Source organism: Euwallacea fornicatus, chromosome 31, assembly GCF_040115645.1.
Source record: "Euwallacea fornicatus isolate EFF26 chromosome 31, ASM4011564v1, whole genome shotgun sequence".
In the NCBI taxonomy this organism is placed as follows: domain Eukaryota; kingdom Metazoa; phylum Arthropoda; class Insecta; order Coleoptera; family Curculionidae; genus Euwallacea; species Euwallacea fornicatus.
Genome location: NC_089571.1, coordinates 2,747,408 through 2,764,930, shown reverse-complemented (window position 1 = coordinate 2,764,930; position 17,523 = coordinate 2,747,408). Strand labels below are relative to the sequence as shown.

Sequence of the window (17,523 nt, the reverse complement as noted above, 5' to 3'; positions counted from 1 at the left end):
GAATGAGCTGCTCTTGAAGCTTATTATAGTTATGGAGTCTGCTCTGAAGAATAGAAATAACGGTTAACAAACGAAATATAGGAAAAAACTTTTAGGTTTCTTCATACTGGTTCGTTTTGACGTTGTTGCAATATAAGCAATACATCAACATTGCATATCTGATTATAGGAGTTTTGCTTGTTTATTGCTTCCTCTCACTGCTTTTGTCTTACATATTATTCTAAAAATATAGCTGTAGCTTTATTTAAACTTTAATTAAAATTGATTTTAAAAGCAAAAAATAGAAAATGAAGATTAGTTTAGGTCGTCGGATTTTTACATCTTTAGAGACGTTGCAATTTTTACTCTTAACTACATGAACGATCACAGCATCGTATTCGCTGGTGGGAATTTGCAGTATAATTTCGTACAGAACTTTTAGAGACACCTTATATAGCAGATAAGGTGGTGCGTTATTATAACGTATATAAATATATAGTTAATTTTAATAAACCTCAAGCTTCCTCAATTTTCAGTACAAAATTTTAGAAATTTTAATATCTATTCTAATCTGGTTGTGTAATTCTATAGATATAGTTCTTGTATAAATAATTTGATTACTGATAACTTATCTGTCTATGAGGTTTCTATACTAATCTTCAGTTATTTCATAACCATTTTAGTTTTAGCAATATAAAAGCTCTGTGAAAGTTTAGTAAAATTTTTATTACGACAGCTTTATTTAATATTTTCAATAAATGCGAGTTTATAAAGTGAAAAACAAAATTATAAATCTTTCGGTGCTGAAGAACTCTGATCAAGCGATTGGTGTAGTGTTATAAAAATTGGAAAATATTGAGTTAGCCATAAATGATCTGTGTCCAAACAACCAAACCTAAAAGACCTGTCTCGCTTAAAGTTGTTTCTTTTTTTAAATTAATTGAAAAATGTTGCTATTATGGTGCACATAAGTTATTTTCTACAATATTAATAAATTTAGTCCGCATTCATATCAATCGTGACATCACTACAACTGTAACTCATACAACGAATTAAAAGTCTTTATAACTAGTAATATTCCATGCCCCTTAAGCCATTTCCAAAAAGCTAATTGGCAAAATTATATATAGATGGCAAAGAAAAAAAAAGTACGTACAACGAGATGAAGAATTAGAAAGAGCATTATGGCTACTGTGATTTGTAATTTTGACCACTTTGCAATAACTACATTTATGTGTACTACTAATTTAATTATTGAAGTGCATTTCCACCAATTATAACGTGTTTTTAGCGTGTGACGAAATGAATTGTCCATTGTTGCCGCGGTTACATAGAGTGATTTAAAAAAAAAAATGAAATTTGTTTCTATATATATATTCTTCTATATATTCTTTTCGTTGAAATAGGAGAAGAATAACTCGTTAGGCACTTTCGTGATCATGTGTTAATTTCGTCATCTTACCATCATTTTGTAGTAAGTGAACGACAAGATGGCGGAAAAATTTTAAAATCTACAGATAAAAAGACGATTTGGCGGGTGCTAGTATAAATCAACTCACGCTTGCGCGTCAGGTCTGTTTCAGAAAAAATGAAAACTGTTCTAGAAAAATCTTTTAAGGATATACATGTATATATATACTGTAATTTGCCATATTAAGTCAAAAGTGAAGAGAGGAGGTATTAACAAAAACATAATCGATATATTATTGGTAAGGGATATTGAAAAAATCATTTTATTATCCAGTCTAAGTAAGTAATACCCATTATTAGTTTCTATATTTATTAGGTTTTATTATTTATCTATAATATTGTCGGCCATTTTGTCATATTTAAAAGTATCGTGTATTTATCAAAACCCGATTTGACTTCGAAATGTGTTCCAGTTTTGATTGTTTTTGCTGAGTTTTAAGCTTATTTAACTTTTTGTTTCCATTCTTATTAATTCTCAGTAATTAGTAACAACTCCATACTGTATGCTAGCTGCTGTGTTGATTGAATGTATTGCTATTGGCTATTTTTGTTCAAAGCTATTTGAGTAACCTGAAAAGAATTTCTCTTCTCTTATTTTTTGTATTATTTATTTTACAGCTTGGTTTCATTATTTGTTTTAATGAAACCCGTGATAATATTATGTCTTTTTGATCCAATTAGCAATTGAGTAAGTAATAATTTTATTGGATGAACTCAGTAATAAATGCTATATTAGGTCTTCATCTAGCATCTCTAGTTCTGTAGCTTATGATTTCTGAAAACTAACACTTTAACAACCAAGACTTGAGCGTAAACAATTTTTAAATATAAATACAAATATAAAATAAGAAAAATATTTATTAAAAAGTCATTTCAGAGATTTATTTATATAATTAAGGACAAAAGATTATTTAAGCAATGATTCGTATATAGGATAACATAAAGGCATACGTCGATAATACTCATAATATTTGTTATCGTTTTAGATTCTTTTTATTAATTTTAATATTAATCAGTGTCAGATTTAACTCTCGCTGTTGCCAGAGCTAAATTTTGAATGGAACTCGTTTTCATAGGTTCCCAGTCACAGTGTTTGAATTCAGGTTAGTTCAAGTGAGTTCAGAGCCTAATTACGAAGATATCAAAATGGCCGTATGAGTTACTTTCTCAGTAGATAAATCCTGGTATATACAGTTAATTTTCTTAAAAAAACTCCAAAAATTGGTACAATCGTACGGTTAATAGAACTATAATTAAGGGAAGCAGATATTTTAACTATAACCGATACATATTTGTGCTGTAACAATTACAAGTACTTCACCAAGGAAATGATTCCTGCTATTTGATCTTTACTAAATAAGGGATGCAAAACAAGTCGAATAACTTTTTTATTGTTTAGAAAGATTAAATATCAATATATTTTTAAAACTAGATCGACGTTTTATCTGGACTCCGACCATATGCCCCTATCCCGGAATATTTTACACGGCACTACCGTGTATTTGTTCCTTTCTTATCAAATTCTACTTTCAAATTGCTATGACTATCACTCAAAAGGCCAAAATTTCAATGAATTCCAAATTTTCTCATAAAACCGTTTTATTTCATTTCTTATCATCAAATTCTCTCTGATAGTGATTCTCTTCAAATTGAAGCGGCAGAAAACACAATGTAAACTCTAGTTTTGTTTTATACCTATTAGTACCAATCTTATTTTAAGAATTTTACATATATTCACTTTAAAAAATATACTGCTTAGGCATCATCACAAATATGGATATATATAAAAATTTTCTACCGACATCATAGGCCTTTAGTAAAGTATGTTCTTAACTAGTTCGTTTTCGGTGAGACTTGATCAAAGCAAAAAATTAAGAATATATTAATTTTACGTTTTTCTTTTCAGATCTAAGAATTAGAAAGATATGGGAAACATCAAAATCAATCAATTAAAAGGAAATTTATTAATAGGACAGAAACATGTATATGTACACTCAATTCGTTTTTTTATGAATATTATTAATCTATTTAAATTTCCAGACTTATGTCGGGGCTTTTAAAAAAGGTCTCGAAATTCACAAAAAATTGCTTATCCGTATTGCAAAGATCATATTACTCTTGTCTGGTGTACTGAATTGGTTCATAACCTTGTGTAATTTACTTAATTCTGACTTTGAACATCAAAGTAGATGCCATTGGGGAAATATTTATATTGAAGTATTTTACATGAACCTACAATGGTTTCAAAAAATTTCAGGAGTGGTAAGTAAAGTTTATAATAATGATGCCACTGACTTTACAAATAATGAAATAATTTAATACCAATTGTTATGTGTACAGCAAGATTAAAAAAAATTGAAATGTGTTTCCCCTTTCAATTAAAATTTGCAACAACTTTTAAGAGTTATGATAATAGTTTTTGTAATTATAATTTCTTGACGGGTATAATTTTTAGGCCTCTTCTGGATGGATTGAAAAATATGGCTTCCATGTCTGTATTTTCATCTTGACGATTGTATATGCAGTCCTAAAAATTTACGAGTTTCAATGGACCTGTATTTCTATTATACTCTTAGTTATATCAAGCTGCACCACGACATATGCATTATGGACTGTAGCGGTACATTGTTACAATAGGAAAATAAAAAATGTAAATATTTCTGGTTCAATGTGTAAGTAAGTTTTCTCGAATTAAAGTTGTAAATTTTTAGCAAATTACTGAAGTGTCACCTCAATCTCAACGTTACAAATGCATAACTACCATCGCAATATTGATGCTGTGTTTCATATTTGTTGCATTTTTAACCTTATTTTTTATACTTCTGGTTTTACGCGAAACTCAGGACGAAGAGGGACATGCGGATTTACTAGTACTTCTTTCATACGTGATACTATTTGGATTACTAGTTATTGAGTGCGACGACAATTCTCTAAGAAAAGTAAGTATGCTATCCAAGACACTCTGTTTTACTTAATATCTCGTTTTACTTGAATTTTTATCGATACGATTATAATGCGTGTAAATTTAGTGTTGTCGTATTTCCAGTTCTTTTAACTAAATGGCATTAAATGTCGTTTGCTTACACTAAACAAGGTTTTTGAAAATCTAAAAACCAATTTTTAATACAAATTAAACTGCATTCCATTTTCAGGGAAAATTCATGATACTAATACCTGCTCTTTCCTTCTGTGGAATTCTTTGTCTACTAATGACTCCAAAGGTTATAAAAAAGTGGGATAAAGTAAAGATTATTCCATTTTGGTTTTTAATGGGGTTAATTATATCTATTTACATAGCTAATTTCTTTCTTTATTTAAAGAAGTTAGTTAGACATGCACAAAAAGCGAACGAGTAAGTATCTTTTTTTAAATTTTATAACTACAAAGCTGAATGATGAAAGTAAACAATTATTTTTTTCTATTATTCTAGAACCAATGAACATCTTCCAAACCCTTAAGTATACCAAAAATACCCTTGAAATTACATTTTTTAAATATTGTATCGTATCATCATGGTTGTGCGATAGATTAATAAGACACTATCATCAAGTTAATATCACGAAGTTTTAGACATAGGCGCAGTAACAAATCTTCAAATTGAGGGTAAAATTAGGTAAAAATTATAAATATATTATATATATAACATATTAATACACAATTATCTAATATCTCGCCGTATCGTTTAAACATATGTATGCGTACTTATTTATCGTTATTTATTATTATTACCAATATTGTTATAATTATTATATATTTTTGATGCATGCAATATCTATATCCAAACCAATTTTATCATCATGCAGATATTTCAGAAAGTGGTAGTACTCGGTAAAATAAAAAGAAAATACTAATATACCTGTTAAATGCTTTATCTGTATATTCTTAATCGTTAATAGCTTTTCGGCAGAGATTTTATTAATAGGGATTGTTACTCCTATAATAACACAATTTGTTAAAATTCGTAAAAGTGCGTTTTCTCCGACCGTCTTACCATTTCCAAGGGAACCCATTATTGGTCTATTTAGATGGCTTTGCAAATTGTACTCAAGATCAGATATCTACCTTGTGCGTTTTTTTGCAATAACTAACTCCTGATTTCGGTATCAATAAATCATCCCTCCTGGCTTTTTACGGATAAGATTCCCAAATTGACTCAAGTAGAACTCACTTTTCAACAAATATCCATACCGTACACGTCGCGACCGGGCATTTATAATCCTTTACCACACTTATTAATTATTTTAAGGTACACTGCTTTATAGTGATTAAGAAAATCTTATATTTAGATCCACTATTTTTAAAAACTAATAACTAATGTTAACCGACGTTGTTATTAATTTAACAACTGACATAATTTTGTTTTGTGACTTGAACGAACGAAAACAACAATATTTATAGTAAAAAAAAGTACTATTTTTGATATACAGGGTGACAAAGTTAGATTGATAGATTTTTTGTACTTTTTGTTATTTTCTTAAAATAACTTAATGAAATTTTGTATACTTGTGTTTTTAAAAGTCCCTATAAGGAAATTTGAAAATAGTTGATATCCTTATATAGGGTCTCATGGTTTCCTTGGTTATATGTTATTTTTTACTTTTTAACTTTTTTTGGAATATCCTACATGAATTCTGATTTCGCATTTAGATTCTTTCCTCATTTCTTTAACTTTTTAATCTATTGCATTATTATCCTATTTTTCACCATTTATGAAAAATGTGCTTAAATAATTACTGATGTTTATTAACTATTGAGGGTAAAAAAACTAAGTAGCTGGATAAGTTCAAGTTAAGTTCGAGATTAATTTTGCTTTTTGAAGTTTAGCATTTAGTACTTTTGTGTATTTTGTTTCCAAAGTGTTCTTAACGTGTTTATTAAGTGGTGATTATTGAGTTTACCAATCAAGAGTATGCGCTAAGAAAATAGTAAGAATGGAAAAAAATGGAACTTTATCAACCTGTATATCAAAAATGGTGTGTTTTTGGCTACGGGTATGTTAGTATTTTCTTCTTATTTTACTGAGTACTGCAACCCCCTGAAATATCTCCATGATGATCTATTACACCCTATATTTTAAAATTTCTTTAAATTTTCTTGCTGTATTTTTAATTCTCACTACGATTAATATTTATTTGTAGAAAGTTTGCATGTGTTAAATATTTATTTTATATATTTATCTATAAAATAACCCAAAAAAAAAGGAATATTTATATATATATATATATATACGGCGACTATATAAAATTATTAGAACTTTTATTGTTATTACATGAGACAGAACGTTGAAACACTTTATTTTATTCTTGTATCATATTGCTTCAATGGGTAAATCAGGTGGGTAAAGTTAAACGGCGAAATTCTCAAATGAGAATAATATTAGTTTGCTAATAGAATAGTACTCAACCAATATTCAAGCACGCACACAAATTTTGTACGTCCACTACTACTCTAGAATTTGTTTTTCCATAAGAAGTGATATGCTTCATGTGTTTTTATTTAGATTTCTAGATATATAGTTATGGTCAAAAATAAGGCTATAAATATAATAAAAGTAGAGAAACCATTCTATTTTTACCATGTTTTATTATATGCCTGAAAATCCTAATGCAACCAAAGGAGTTCTTACATGAAAATGATTAGCATTCCTGAATAATTTTTCCAATAATTGAAAAAAGTTGACGGTTACGGAAACAATGCAAAAGAACAAATAACATATAAAATTTAACAAGGTTTTAAAACTTCTAAAAACAAACTAAAAATATTGTTGTTTATACAGGCTACATCATAAAGTATGTAAAATGTGAAACTTCGTTATTTTAAATGGAACCCTTTAATCTTTTTACCATTTTCAAGTTGCTCGTTAAATTTTAAAGTCAGTTTATGTAAAGTATCTAATGTTTAAAATTTGCCACACTAAAAATGAAAATAATGTCTAAAGTACTTTCTGCGAAATTTAAAAATAACGATTTAAAAAGAAAAAAAATCAATATCTTGCAGGTAACAATTTAGGCCGTTGCAGACATCTGTTGATATAAACTTTTCTTTATAAAATTACTTGAGGAATCACATCCTGAAATATAAGCACGACATTAAGAAATATCTCGTATATTGCATACAATTTCTTGTATACACATGTCTCAAACAAACTATTAATAACAACATGATAGTGTTTGTGTTTAATTTAGTGCGTTCTGCAAGATTGAGTTTTTCTAATTGCAATATTTCTAGTGTTTGAATTTTTTCTAAAGCAACAATATCAAAAATACTAAAACGTTTTTATGAATGTGGTGCGGTAGGCAATTTTTCAAGGTCAGGTAGGCCTAAAAAGCATCCAAAAAGTTCTGAGAAATTAATAAGTAGCACGTCGGAAAAAAGTATGCTATTAATTTCGATGTATATTTCAAGACATCTTGCTAAAGAACACTATATTGTGGTTTCAAATCGAACAGCGCGGACAATCTTGGTAGCTGGAGATTTATTTGATGGGGTTGCTATCAAGAAATCGCTCATTTCCAAAAAAATCGGAAAGCACATCTTTCATTCGCTCGGTAGCATATGAATTGGTCGCAAAAAGAAGGAAATACCGTTTTGTGGAGTGACGAGAGTAAATTTCAGTTATTCGGCAGTGATAGTATTTGATACGTAAGACGTCCTAAGAATGCAAGATTCACGCCCAAGTATCAATTGCTTACTATAAAACATGGCGGTAGAAGTGTCATGGTTTGAAGGTATTTTTCCGTATCTGGGGTTGAACCAATAATTAAAATAAAAGGAACTTTTAATCGATTCAAACCCCACACAGACTGGCAGCACGGGTTCCAGTATCGTCTTTTCAAACAGATTTTTTACCCCGTAGTCGACACCCTCAACCAAAAAAAGGGAGAATATCCGTTGAAGTTTTCATAACTTGCCTAGAATCTGCCATCTGCCGGCTAATGCTCTAATGAAAGGGAATTGCCGAGCAACGACGCAACTCGTGGTGCGCTCTGGAATCACCCAACGCGGCAACAGCAATTCAAACTTTCCGTCCGAATTTCGCAATCAGTGTTGTTTCATATGCGGATGGTAGTTCGATTCGGGACGCTCGTCAACTGCTCGGTATCGCACGTAGTGTCACATGCGCTGATTATTTAAATTAGCTTGAACAACATGTTATTTTGATGTTAACTAATAATTAACTCGACTTTTATAATGTGCTTCCGTGCCATCCGAGGATACTTTAAGCTATCCTTAACGGCGAAGGTGGGTACCAGTGAGCTCTGATTTATTATCCGAAGTGTCAGTTTTTGTATTTGAAGCGTTACAATCGGCATAGACCTTTTCCAGTTTATGCGGAGTTAAGTCCAAAGTAAACAATTTTGCAATTTGCAGTTTCGCACAAATATATATTAGCGACACAAAGTTTTAGGCTTCGAGCAAATTGCCAACAATATTAGCGAATAGAACCGGCTTTTGTAATGTGAATAACAATTTTTTCTAACGCTAATTGACTACTAAGTTGATTAATAACGGAATAATCAGCTACTTTGTACGGAAATTAGCGATGTGCAAAACAACTCTGGAAATCTCGGTGATTAAGTGATAAACCAATTCCATTCAACTTACATACTAGGTACATACTCTAGGTATGTGCTAAATCGAGTAATGAAGCGGAGAATCATTTTGTCATTAAGTCAGATTAAGATTTCATTTTAAATGAGCCCATGATAATGAAAGTGCTTTATTCCTTCATCAAGCTAATTCGCATTGAAATCTTCACTACGATTGGGAAAGCTTTGAAAACATTATTTGGATTATCATTATCCGCTAATGCTGATCATCTGTCATACAATATTGTCTCATATAGACCAATTATGATTGACAAATTATTTCCTCTTATCAGAGCTTCTAAATCTATGCAATGTTAGAAAATGTGGCTATTCTAAACATGGTTAGCGATACCATCAGGTATTGTTTTTCTAGGTCAGTTATTTAATGATAAATCTAAACTTACGATCAGTTTGTCAGAGCTGAGCAATTTAAATTAGTATTGTGGCTACTATTTTTCTGCCACGATTTCAAAAATACGAAAAACGTCTCAGTTTTTGTATTTACGTTTGTTTGTAGTTGAGAACATAATCGACACGGTAGATAAACTTAAAATAATAAAATGTAGGAGAATTTTATGAGAAACAATGAGGTTAATATTATTTTTGTACTTGATGGTGTATAAAAAATAGTTGAAATGTCCTTCGTTTTTTATACTAGCAAATTCATTATTACAGTGTACTGTAATGAGACAAATTTATTTCGTTTTCATTGGTGATAGAGCGATGTCAATTCCAAGCAAACGTTAGATAATTGGATAAATAGAAAGTGTTAGTTAACTGATTTCGTAATATTAAACTGTTGCAATTTAATAGTTTATTACACATACGTAAATAATTACTGATGTAACAATAGTGAATAAAATTCAAGAAATATTCTAAAGTTTCTGTGTACATTCATTTATTTTATTCCAATGTTTTCGCAGAGTTTTTAAGGTTTTGTCTTTTATACTTATTCGTACTAATCAGTAAATATGACGTAAGTCCATTCTTTTGGAAATACAATTTTCTCTTTTCTATTTTCTGAGTTTATAATATTTTATAACTTTCAGTAGCACATTTCTTGTACTTAGAAAAGTGACTATAATATGGGATATTAGGATGGAACGCCAGCCAGTTCTTCTGAATATTATTATTTACAGGTGTATACACTGCAAGAATAACTATTTTTTTTAGAAACAGGCGCTTTTTTTAACATGAAAGGTGTTTACTTGTTGTAAGACACTTCGCATTATGAGGATTTAATTAACTTAATAACGAGTCCAAGAGATATATCTATGAAAGTAGCAGGAAAAATATCAAGTCTAGCCAAGGGGAGACATCGGGGAATTATTATTGAAATTTTAGTGGAAATCACTAGGAATACAATATCTATTTGAAAAAACGATATTTGTTATGACAAAATTCCACCTTAATTGGTAAGAATTTAATAGAATGGAATAGCAGACTTCCCTCCTGAACAGCCAAGAAGTAGTTTATGGCTGAAGTTCTAAATTTTGTATGTGCGGTACCACTAAATTCCTGAAAAATGCTTACTAGTTTATATTTTGATGACACATTCAGATTGTCTCAGATAAGAATGCACTCTACAGGGATTTCGTAAATCACAAGAGGTAGGGTGGTGATTAAATTGGAGAAAAGTTGGTCTTTTTGGGTTCTGCTAAATCATATTTTCTAACGTAAAAAACTACGAATGAATTCAAAGTTATTTGAAAAAAACTATTTTTTTTTCGATTCACAAAAGTAGATGGATCCATATATTTGGATATTTCTAGGGCGGACTTCTTTCTTCTGCAGAAGAAAGTAAAATGAGTTAATTAGGGCACCGTGAATATTTAATAGTTCACCATATTTATACGAAACATGTATGATATTTCTAGCTAACATCTTGCTTACCGAGCAGCAAAAATTTATAATATGTCGATAAAATTCTGTATAATGTACCCATTTTCTATGGGTCAGCAAATTAGGAATAGCCGGTATTCCGTGAACTTCCACAAAATATTAATAAATACTACGGACTTTTATAGAATACCATCGATTTCTTCGAAGTGCTAATCACTTCCATGAAATATCATAGGACTACAAGATGTCTATTTTTTCATTTAAACTATGGAGTTTACTTTGGAGTTTTGTGTTTTAGCTATTAACTATGGAATGGGTGTCTATTCATCAGTTGAGAGCAATTGATTTTTTTTACCAAATTTTTATTTACTATCCGAAAAGATCACAAAAGCTTTATTTGCTGCCATATTATAAAACACGGCATCTGTTACTATTGAAATTCAGAGAAAAAGGCTATGTTTTAATAGGGAAAACTGCAAAAAGAATGTAGATACTGTGTTATATAGAGCATATCGTTATAAATAAAATAGGTAAAATCTCCTTGTTCAGCTATAAAGATGTATTACAACTTGCTTAGGTATTATTTGAAATTTTGAGCAAATTTTCAGAAAAGAATATTAGTTAGTATGTTTTAAAATGTTACCATCCCTACGTTCCAGGCGCTGTTTTCCAACCTTTTAATAACTTTAGTATCAAAATGATTTCTATACAAACGATGAAGTCGGAGCAGGGTATTGCTCAATTTCTCTATGTCCACAGATATTATTTTGTTAAGAAAGTTATCAAAAATGTAAAAAATTAGTTCTGAGGGTAATTTAATTAGTACACTGACAACTTTATCTAGAAATTTTTTTGGCTCCGTTAGTAAATTAAAAAGAACTTCGATTTATTACCTCTTTACGTAATATTCACCTTAAACGGATATAAAATATCTTATAAACTTTAGGAAGTGCGTAAAGAAAAGAGTTGCACCGTTTACAAACTGTAGCATTCTGTGTTTCATCAGTAATTAAATATTTCCGGACCTATATTTCTAGGACATTTTTAAAATATTTTTCTACGTAAAATCTGCTCTATAAAATTCTGGAAATAACATTTTGGAACACTCTGTACTTATCTAATGAGACTAGTACGAGGATTCGTGTCATCTATATAGGACAAGAGAAAATAAATTGTATAATTTGTTTATGCTTTTACTCCAACTTGCCCTGTACTCTTAATTTTATTCGCTTCAAACTTATTTAATAATTCTTATGGATTTTCCGTTTTTTACGAAGAATTCGCGTTGGTGGATTCTAGATTGAGGTAAGTACGTCAAACTCTATATTGCCCTGCTTTTTCTTCAAAACTTAATGGATTTATAAGCTTCGTTGTTCCGGTTGCTTCCTAATGTTCTCGTCACGTCGTCTCCACGTTAGCATTGTTCACGTACAAGGAGTACACGCTGCACTTAACAAAGTGGGTATGACTTCCTTTGCTCCAATTTATCAAAAATCTCGATTTAGCATGACTTCCCCTAACCTCGGTCTAAATATAATCTTTTTCACGAGTCAAACGTATCATCAAATATTTTTGTTTTTATACACCTACAATTTTATGATTAATTTATGTCGTAGAAAACGCCAAAAATTCGCAGTTTTTGATTTACATTAAGCAGATGTATTCAAATTTATTTGTCTACTGAGTAGTTTTATAGGTAATGTGTAAGGTTTTGTGATTTATTCAATATGTATTTTTCATAGAATTTCGTAAAGAAGAAAATATAAAATTCTTTAAGTATACACTTTCTGACTTAAAGTTCATTCCAACTGTATTATCGCGTGATACAAGCAGTAAGTTCCACACCTGCACGAATGCTAATCACAGGAGATACTCATTCAATTCATAATTATCTTTTTATAATCCATAATAATAACTAATTGGAAAATATAATTGTCTGTGCTTAATTAACATTGGGCTCACATATGCAATCTTTGACGTCTCAATTCCAATGCGTGTGTATAGAAATTAAAACGTATGCACAGTAACAAGATTCGCCCATTACTATTTACGTAAAAATTGTAATTGTATGATTTATAGTTTGTTATTACAATCTACGATCTAGGCCATAATTAAAATAAACAAAAATGAATGCTCAAAGGGCGTTGGGACGAATAAAATGGAACGAGAATTGAGTCATGACAACATCATTATTAATGTTTCATTATTAATGCCGTTTTGTAATTAACAATAATTAGCTACGACCTTCAGATAGTTTTTTTAATGTTTTTTTACATTCTTTTTAATATGGACGATTTTATAGATCACTCGCAGGACCATAAGCAATATGTAACCAGTTAAAGGTAACTGGTGTATCAAATTATTCCTAGTTAGAGGCGCTTTGGAAAGATCTCTAAACATGACCTGTATATTATAATTTAACTCATTATTAACAGGTAAAATGTATCATAGCCAAAGTTAAATTTAAAGTCGCACATATTTACGATATGTATGCAATAAACAAAATTTGTTTCAAAGCAATTTTGATCAGGAATTTTTCGATAGGTACACCCTTTACATTAACTTGTGCCAATCAGGAGTAGCACATTTAGTATTATACAGAGAAACAGAACTTTTCCGATATAGTTTTTGAAGTTCAGACTAGTTCCATACTTCCAATAGTTCCAAATTGAACTCTCAAACAGGATATGTATGCATTTGCGTTAGCGAAAACTGTTAGATGTGCTCAACAACCTAAACCTTACTAATTAGAAAACTTTTACACATTGGTTTGGTAGCTTGTCGTTCCCTGTGTGATGTAAAACTTACTTTACATTTTTCAAAATTCATTTGTGCCACAAGTTGGATAGTACCATACCAATTTGGGGTACTAAATGCATACGATTTACCAGCCAAAATTATCTCGACACAATGTACATATATAATTTAAGGCTTTATGACACCAATCAATCGTCGAGTGGGCTAGAGAGCAACTCCATATATGAATATGTGGAATAAAACTTCGTTACGTATGAATTACATACAATGGTTTGTGTCCGGGTTCATGTTAATTTGATAATATTCCAAGTTTAAACTAAAATTTAAAATATAAGAATAGTCTCAGAAGTACCCGACCCCACATTTAAAGAAAAAAAATTGCAAAATATTACATTATTTCTCAAAATGGTGTGCTTTACGATTGACACACTTTTTCCAGCGATTCTCTATAGCTTCTATATTTTGTTTATAATAAAAAGCTTCGAATGTTTTAAAATACGCATCAATCTCGGACTGCACTTCTTCATTATTGACAAATATCTTTCTACCGAGACATTTTTTCAAGTTTAAAATTAGAAGATAATAATAGGGAAGGGGGGGGGGGGGGGGGGGGCTAAATCTGCCGGATAGGGTGAACGAGGAAAAAAGTTCGAAACCAAGTTGATTGATTTTGGCCATTGCAATAACGGAAGTGTGAATCGGTGCGTTGTCTTGATGAAACTAGACTTCCGGTGCGGTCGCTTTTTCATAATTTATTTCCACGACCGCGGAAAGAAATTTGTATATTATTCTCGGTTTATTGTTTTTCATTTATAAAGACAGTAAATGAAAATTATTCCAAATGCGTCTCAAAAACTTACGCTATTACGTTTCTTGCAGATAGAACAGTTTTCGTCTACTTTGGAGCCGATTTTTTCCTTTGAGTCCATCATTTTGACTGCTTGTTCGTTCCAGGTGTGAAAGAATGGACTCATGTTTCATCCATGGTTATAAATCGACGCAAAACTCAGCTTTATTGCTGCGAAACTTTGCCAAACACTCCCTTGAAACGTCCTCACAGCGCTATTTTTGTTCAATTGTGAGTAATCGCAACGCCCATCTTGCGCACAGCTTTCTCATATTCAATTGTTCAGTCAAAATGCGATGTGCAGTACTTTTTGAAATGACTGCTAATTCGTGCAATTTTAGCCGACAGACTTTTAGTATAGTTTTGTGGATTTTCACCACAATTTTTGGAGTGATCAAATCTGGAGGGTCATTGGGTCGATCTCTACGGAGTTCGTCTTAGCAGCTCGAACGAACGTGATTTTATACCCAATATTATATAGTTGTTGACGAAGGACCAGATTCGCTCAGAATAGTATCGAATTCCACTTTGATTTTAAATGAAATCAGATCTTTTAAATGAACATATTGAATCACGTATTGATGATTATTATTTTCTATATTGACAAAATCTCTAAAAGTCTTTACTAAAAACGGCTCCTAAACAAATACAAATTAACATAACAGTCTCAAATTTTAGACATAAGTTTTGTAAGATATTTTTTTGTAATATAGGCAAATTTTTAACAAAACATTGCCATCTATATATCCGGTCGGGTATTTCTGGGAGCATACTTGTACCTCTGAAGTATCTTATTCACCTGTTAAAACAAAGTTATAATTGTCGGTCAACTTTCAGACATTATCAGTTCCATAGTAACCACATACATTCTTACATATATAGATTATCTACTATTTGATTATACAGTGTCCTATATAATCAAATTTGAGATAAAATAAAAATTGAATATTAGATACGGTTACAATACTGTTCTTTTTATTAATGGATAATTGAACCATAATTTTAATGAATTCATTAACATTAGGTAGGTTAACGCAAAATAATAGGATGTGTATGCATTTTGCAAAAAATTATAAGGAGTCAAGTCCCATGATCTTGATGGAATATTATTATATTGCAATTAATTATTTGCCTATCAAAATACTGTCTTAAAAAATTTTCACGGAAACGGTCTGACTCAGTATCTTATAAATTGTATATATTTTTTTACATTCATTATTTTATAGATATATATACAGCAATGTAGCTTACACAGCTTACAGTTATGATTTTGATTCTATGAATTTTGATGAGATTAATGTAGAACTAATCTGAATTAACTTTAACGGACATCTCATACGTAATGTTTAATAGAGAGGAATCAATATATGCACATTATTTTCGCTCAACTTTTATCAATAGAAAGCATAGAAAGGTAAAAAGTATTTCGGTGAAATCCTTCCCATCTTATTATTTATTTATTAATTTGTTTATTTTATTATAACATTAAGATGTTTTATATGAAATACTTTTGTTACAAACGAAAAATGGCACAAACAGATTTTTTAACTTATTGCGATTCAAACAAAATTGAATAGCATTTTGAAATTCAGTGTCTAAAGTTGATAGAGAAAATGCTTTTTACTCTTTATGGTTTGCTGCAGATTATTTTATAATGTAGTTAAGTTATTAAACTTAATAATAGATTCAATAGTAAATGAATATCTTGGTATATGGTGGAGACGACGGTGAGAACCGCTACCGTCTAATTACCTGTACAACTTTAAGTTTCAATTACTTTGTTGATACTAATGACATATCACTATGGTGTTGTTCTTCTATTAAAATTAGTATTAACCTTGTTATGACATTTGTTTCAGTAGTCACTAAAATGATGTATAATAAAACCAAGCGGACCTACTTAACATTACGATTTATAAAACAATAACAGTTTCGGAACGTTATTTCTGCTGAGTAAAGTGGGTTATCAAGTAATTGTATGGTACATAGTGGTACAACGAGTAAAATAAAAATGAGATGAATTAGAAATCTTTTAAAATACACCTGTTCACTTAAATAATTTCGATGTCATCCCGCAGACATTGGTTTTCCGGTAACCTTTGTTTAGGCTTTCGTTGATTTTAATTTTGTGAATTCCATAAGAAATAAATAATTTCTCTTTTGCGCATTTTACTGTTGAGACTGTTATGAGCTTCAAAAAACGAATCTCGGAGAACTCTCGACAGACAACGTATGGTTGGACAAATGAATGTGATGATTGTATTAAATTGGACAAAATCAGTGGAAATTCAGACATTGCTACAATTAGAAAATATCACATTCTTTGTTATGGAATGGACGGATGCCTAGAACTCTCGTTTTATAAGAAGAATTAACTATCAATCTTCTAAGAAAATACATTTTCACAAATATATTCTCATACATGCTTTAACTAGAAAATTACTAATTGCTATGTTAACACTCAAAATTTACATTAACTGCTAGTTTCCCAATTTGGATTCATAAACTGCCAATAAGGGTGCATCTCAAGCACCACCTCAAACTAAACCGCTCTTATTGTACAAGTACTTTGTGTTGCATTAGCGTTTCAGATGGGGGCTTTAACGCCACTGCACATAGTTTCAAGAGCAGCAGTGCTCCCACATAACCGATAACTTCATTTACGTCGAAGATTGTTTGACATACTTACGAGCATGGTCCCAGAAGTACCTGACCTAACACTTCAAGAAATTTTGCAAAATATTAAATTATTTTCAAACATAGTTTTCTTTGATATGGATACACTTTTTCCAGAGATGTTTTATGGCTCCTATAGCCTGTTTATACTAAGAAACTACGAATGTTTCAAAATAGAAATCAACCGCCTGCTCAATCTCTACATTATTGGCAAATCTTAATCCATCGAACAATTTTTTCAAGTTTAGAATTAGGAAATAATCAGAGGGAGCTAAATCTAGTGAATAGGAAGGGAGAGGAAAAGTTCGAAATCAAGTTGATTAATTTTCGCCATTTTGATGACGGAAATGTGGACTGGTACGT

General features: G+C 30.5%; 2 protein-coding genes across 8 annotated transcripts in view; both read left to right on the top strand.

Annotated features, from left to right (window-relative positions):
• The first annotated feature begins 663 nt into the window (after positions 1-663).
• LOC136348063 (uncharacterized) lies at positions 664-7,017 on the top strand. 6 transcript variants are annotated; one of them, XM_066298605.1, is made up of 8 exons: positions 664-1,688; positions 3,209-3,296; positions 3,356-3,431; positions 3,490-3,711; positions 3,905-4,099; positions 4,161-4,388; positions 4,602-4,801; positions 4,880-7,017. In XM_066298605.1, the coding sequence occupies exons 3-8, from the start codon at positions 3,375-3,377 to the stop codon at positions 4,905-4,907; spliced, it is 930 nt and encodes a 309-aa protein (XP_066154702.1). In that variant the 5' UTR covers positions 664-1,688; positions 3,209-3,296; positions 3,356-3,374; the 3' UTR covers positions 4,908-7,017. The 6 variants fall into 6 exon arrangements, with proteins under 6 accessions (XP_066154702.1, XP_066154703.1, XP_066154701.1 ...); XM_066298606.1 differs by lacking the exon at positions 3,209-3,296 and having other exon boundaries at positions 664-1,127; XM_066298604.1 differs by lacking the exon at positions 3,209-3,296.
• A 1,472-nt stretch (positions 7,018-8,489) lies between these two features.
• Positions 8,490-17,523, top strand: part of Pde8 (phosphodiesterase 8) — a 101,664-nt gene continuing 92,630 nt past the window's right edge. The window contains exon 1 of one of the 2 annotated variants that reach the window (XM_066298695.1): positions 8,490-8,691. The gene's annotated coding sequence lies outside the window, so the exon portion shown is untranslated. Of the gene's footprint in view, positions 8,692-12,691; positions 12,713-17,523 lie in introns of those variants that run through there. The other variant, XM_066298696.1, reaches the window with a different exon arrangement.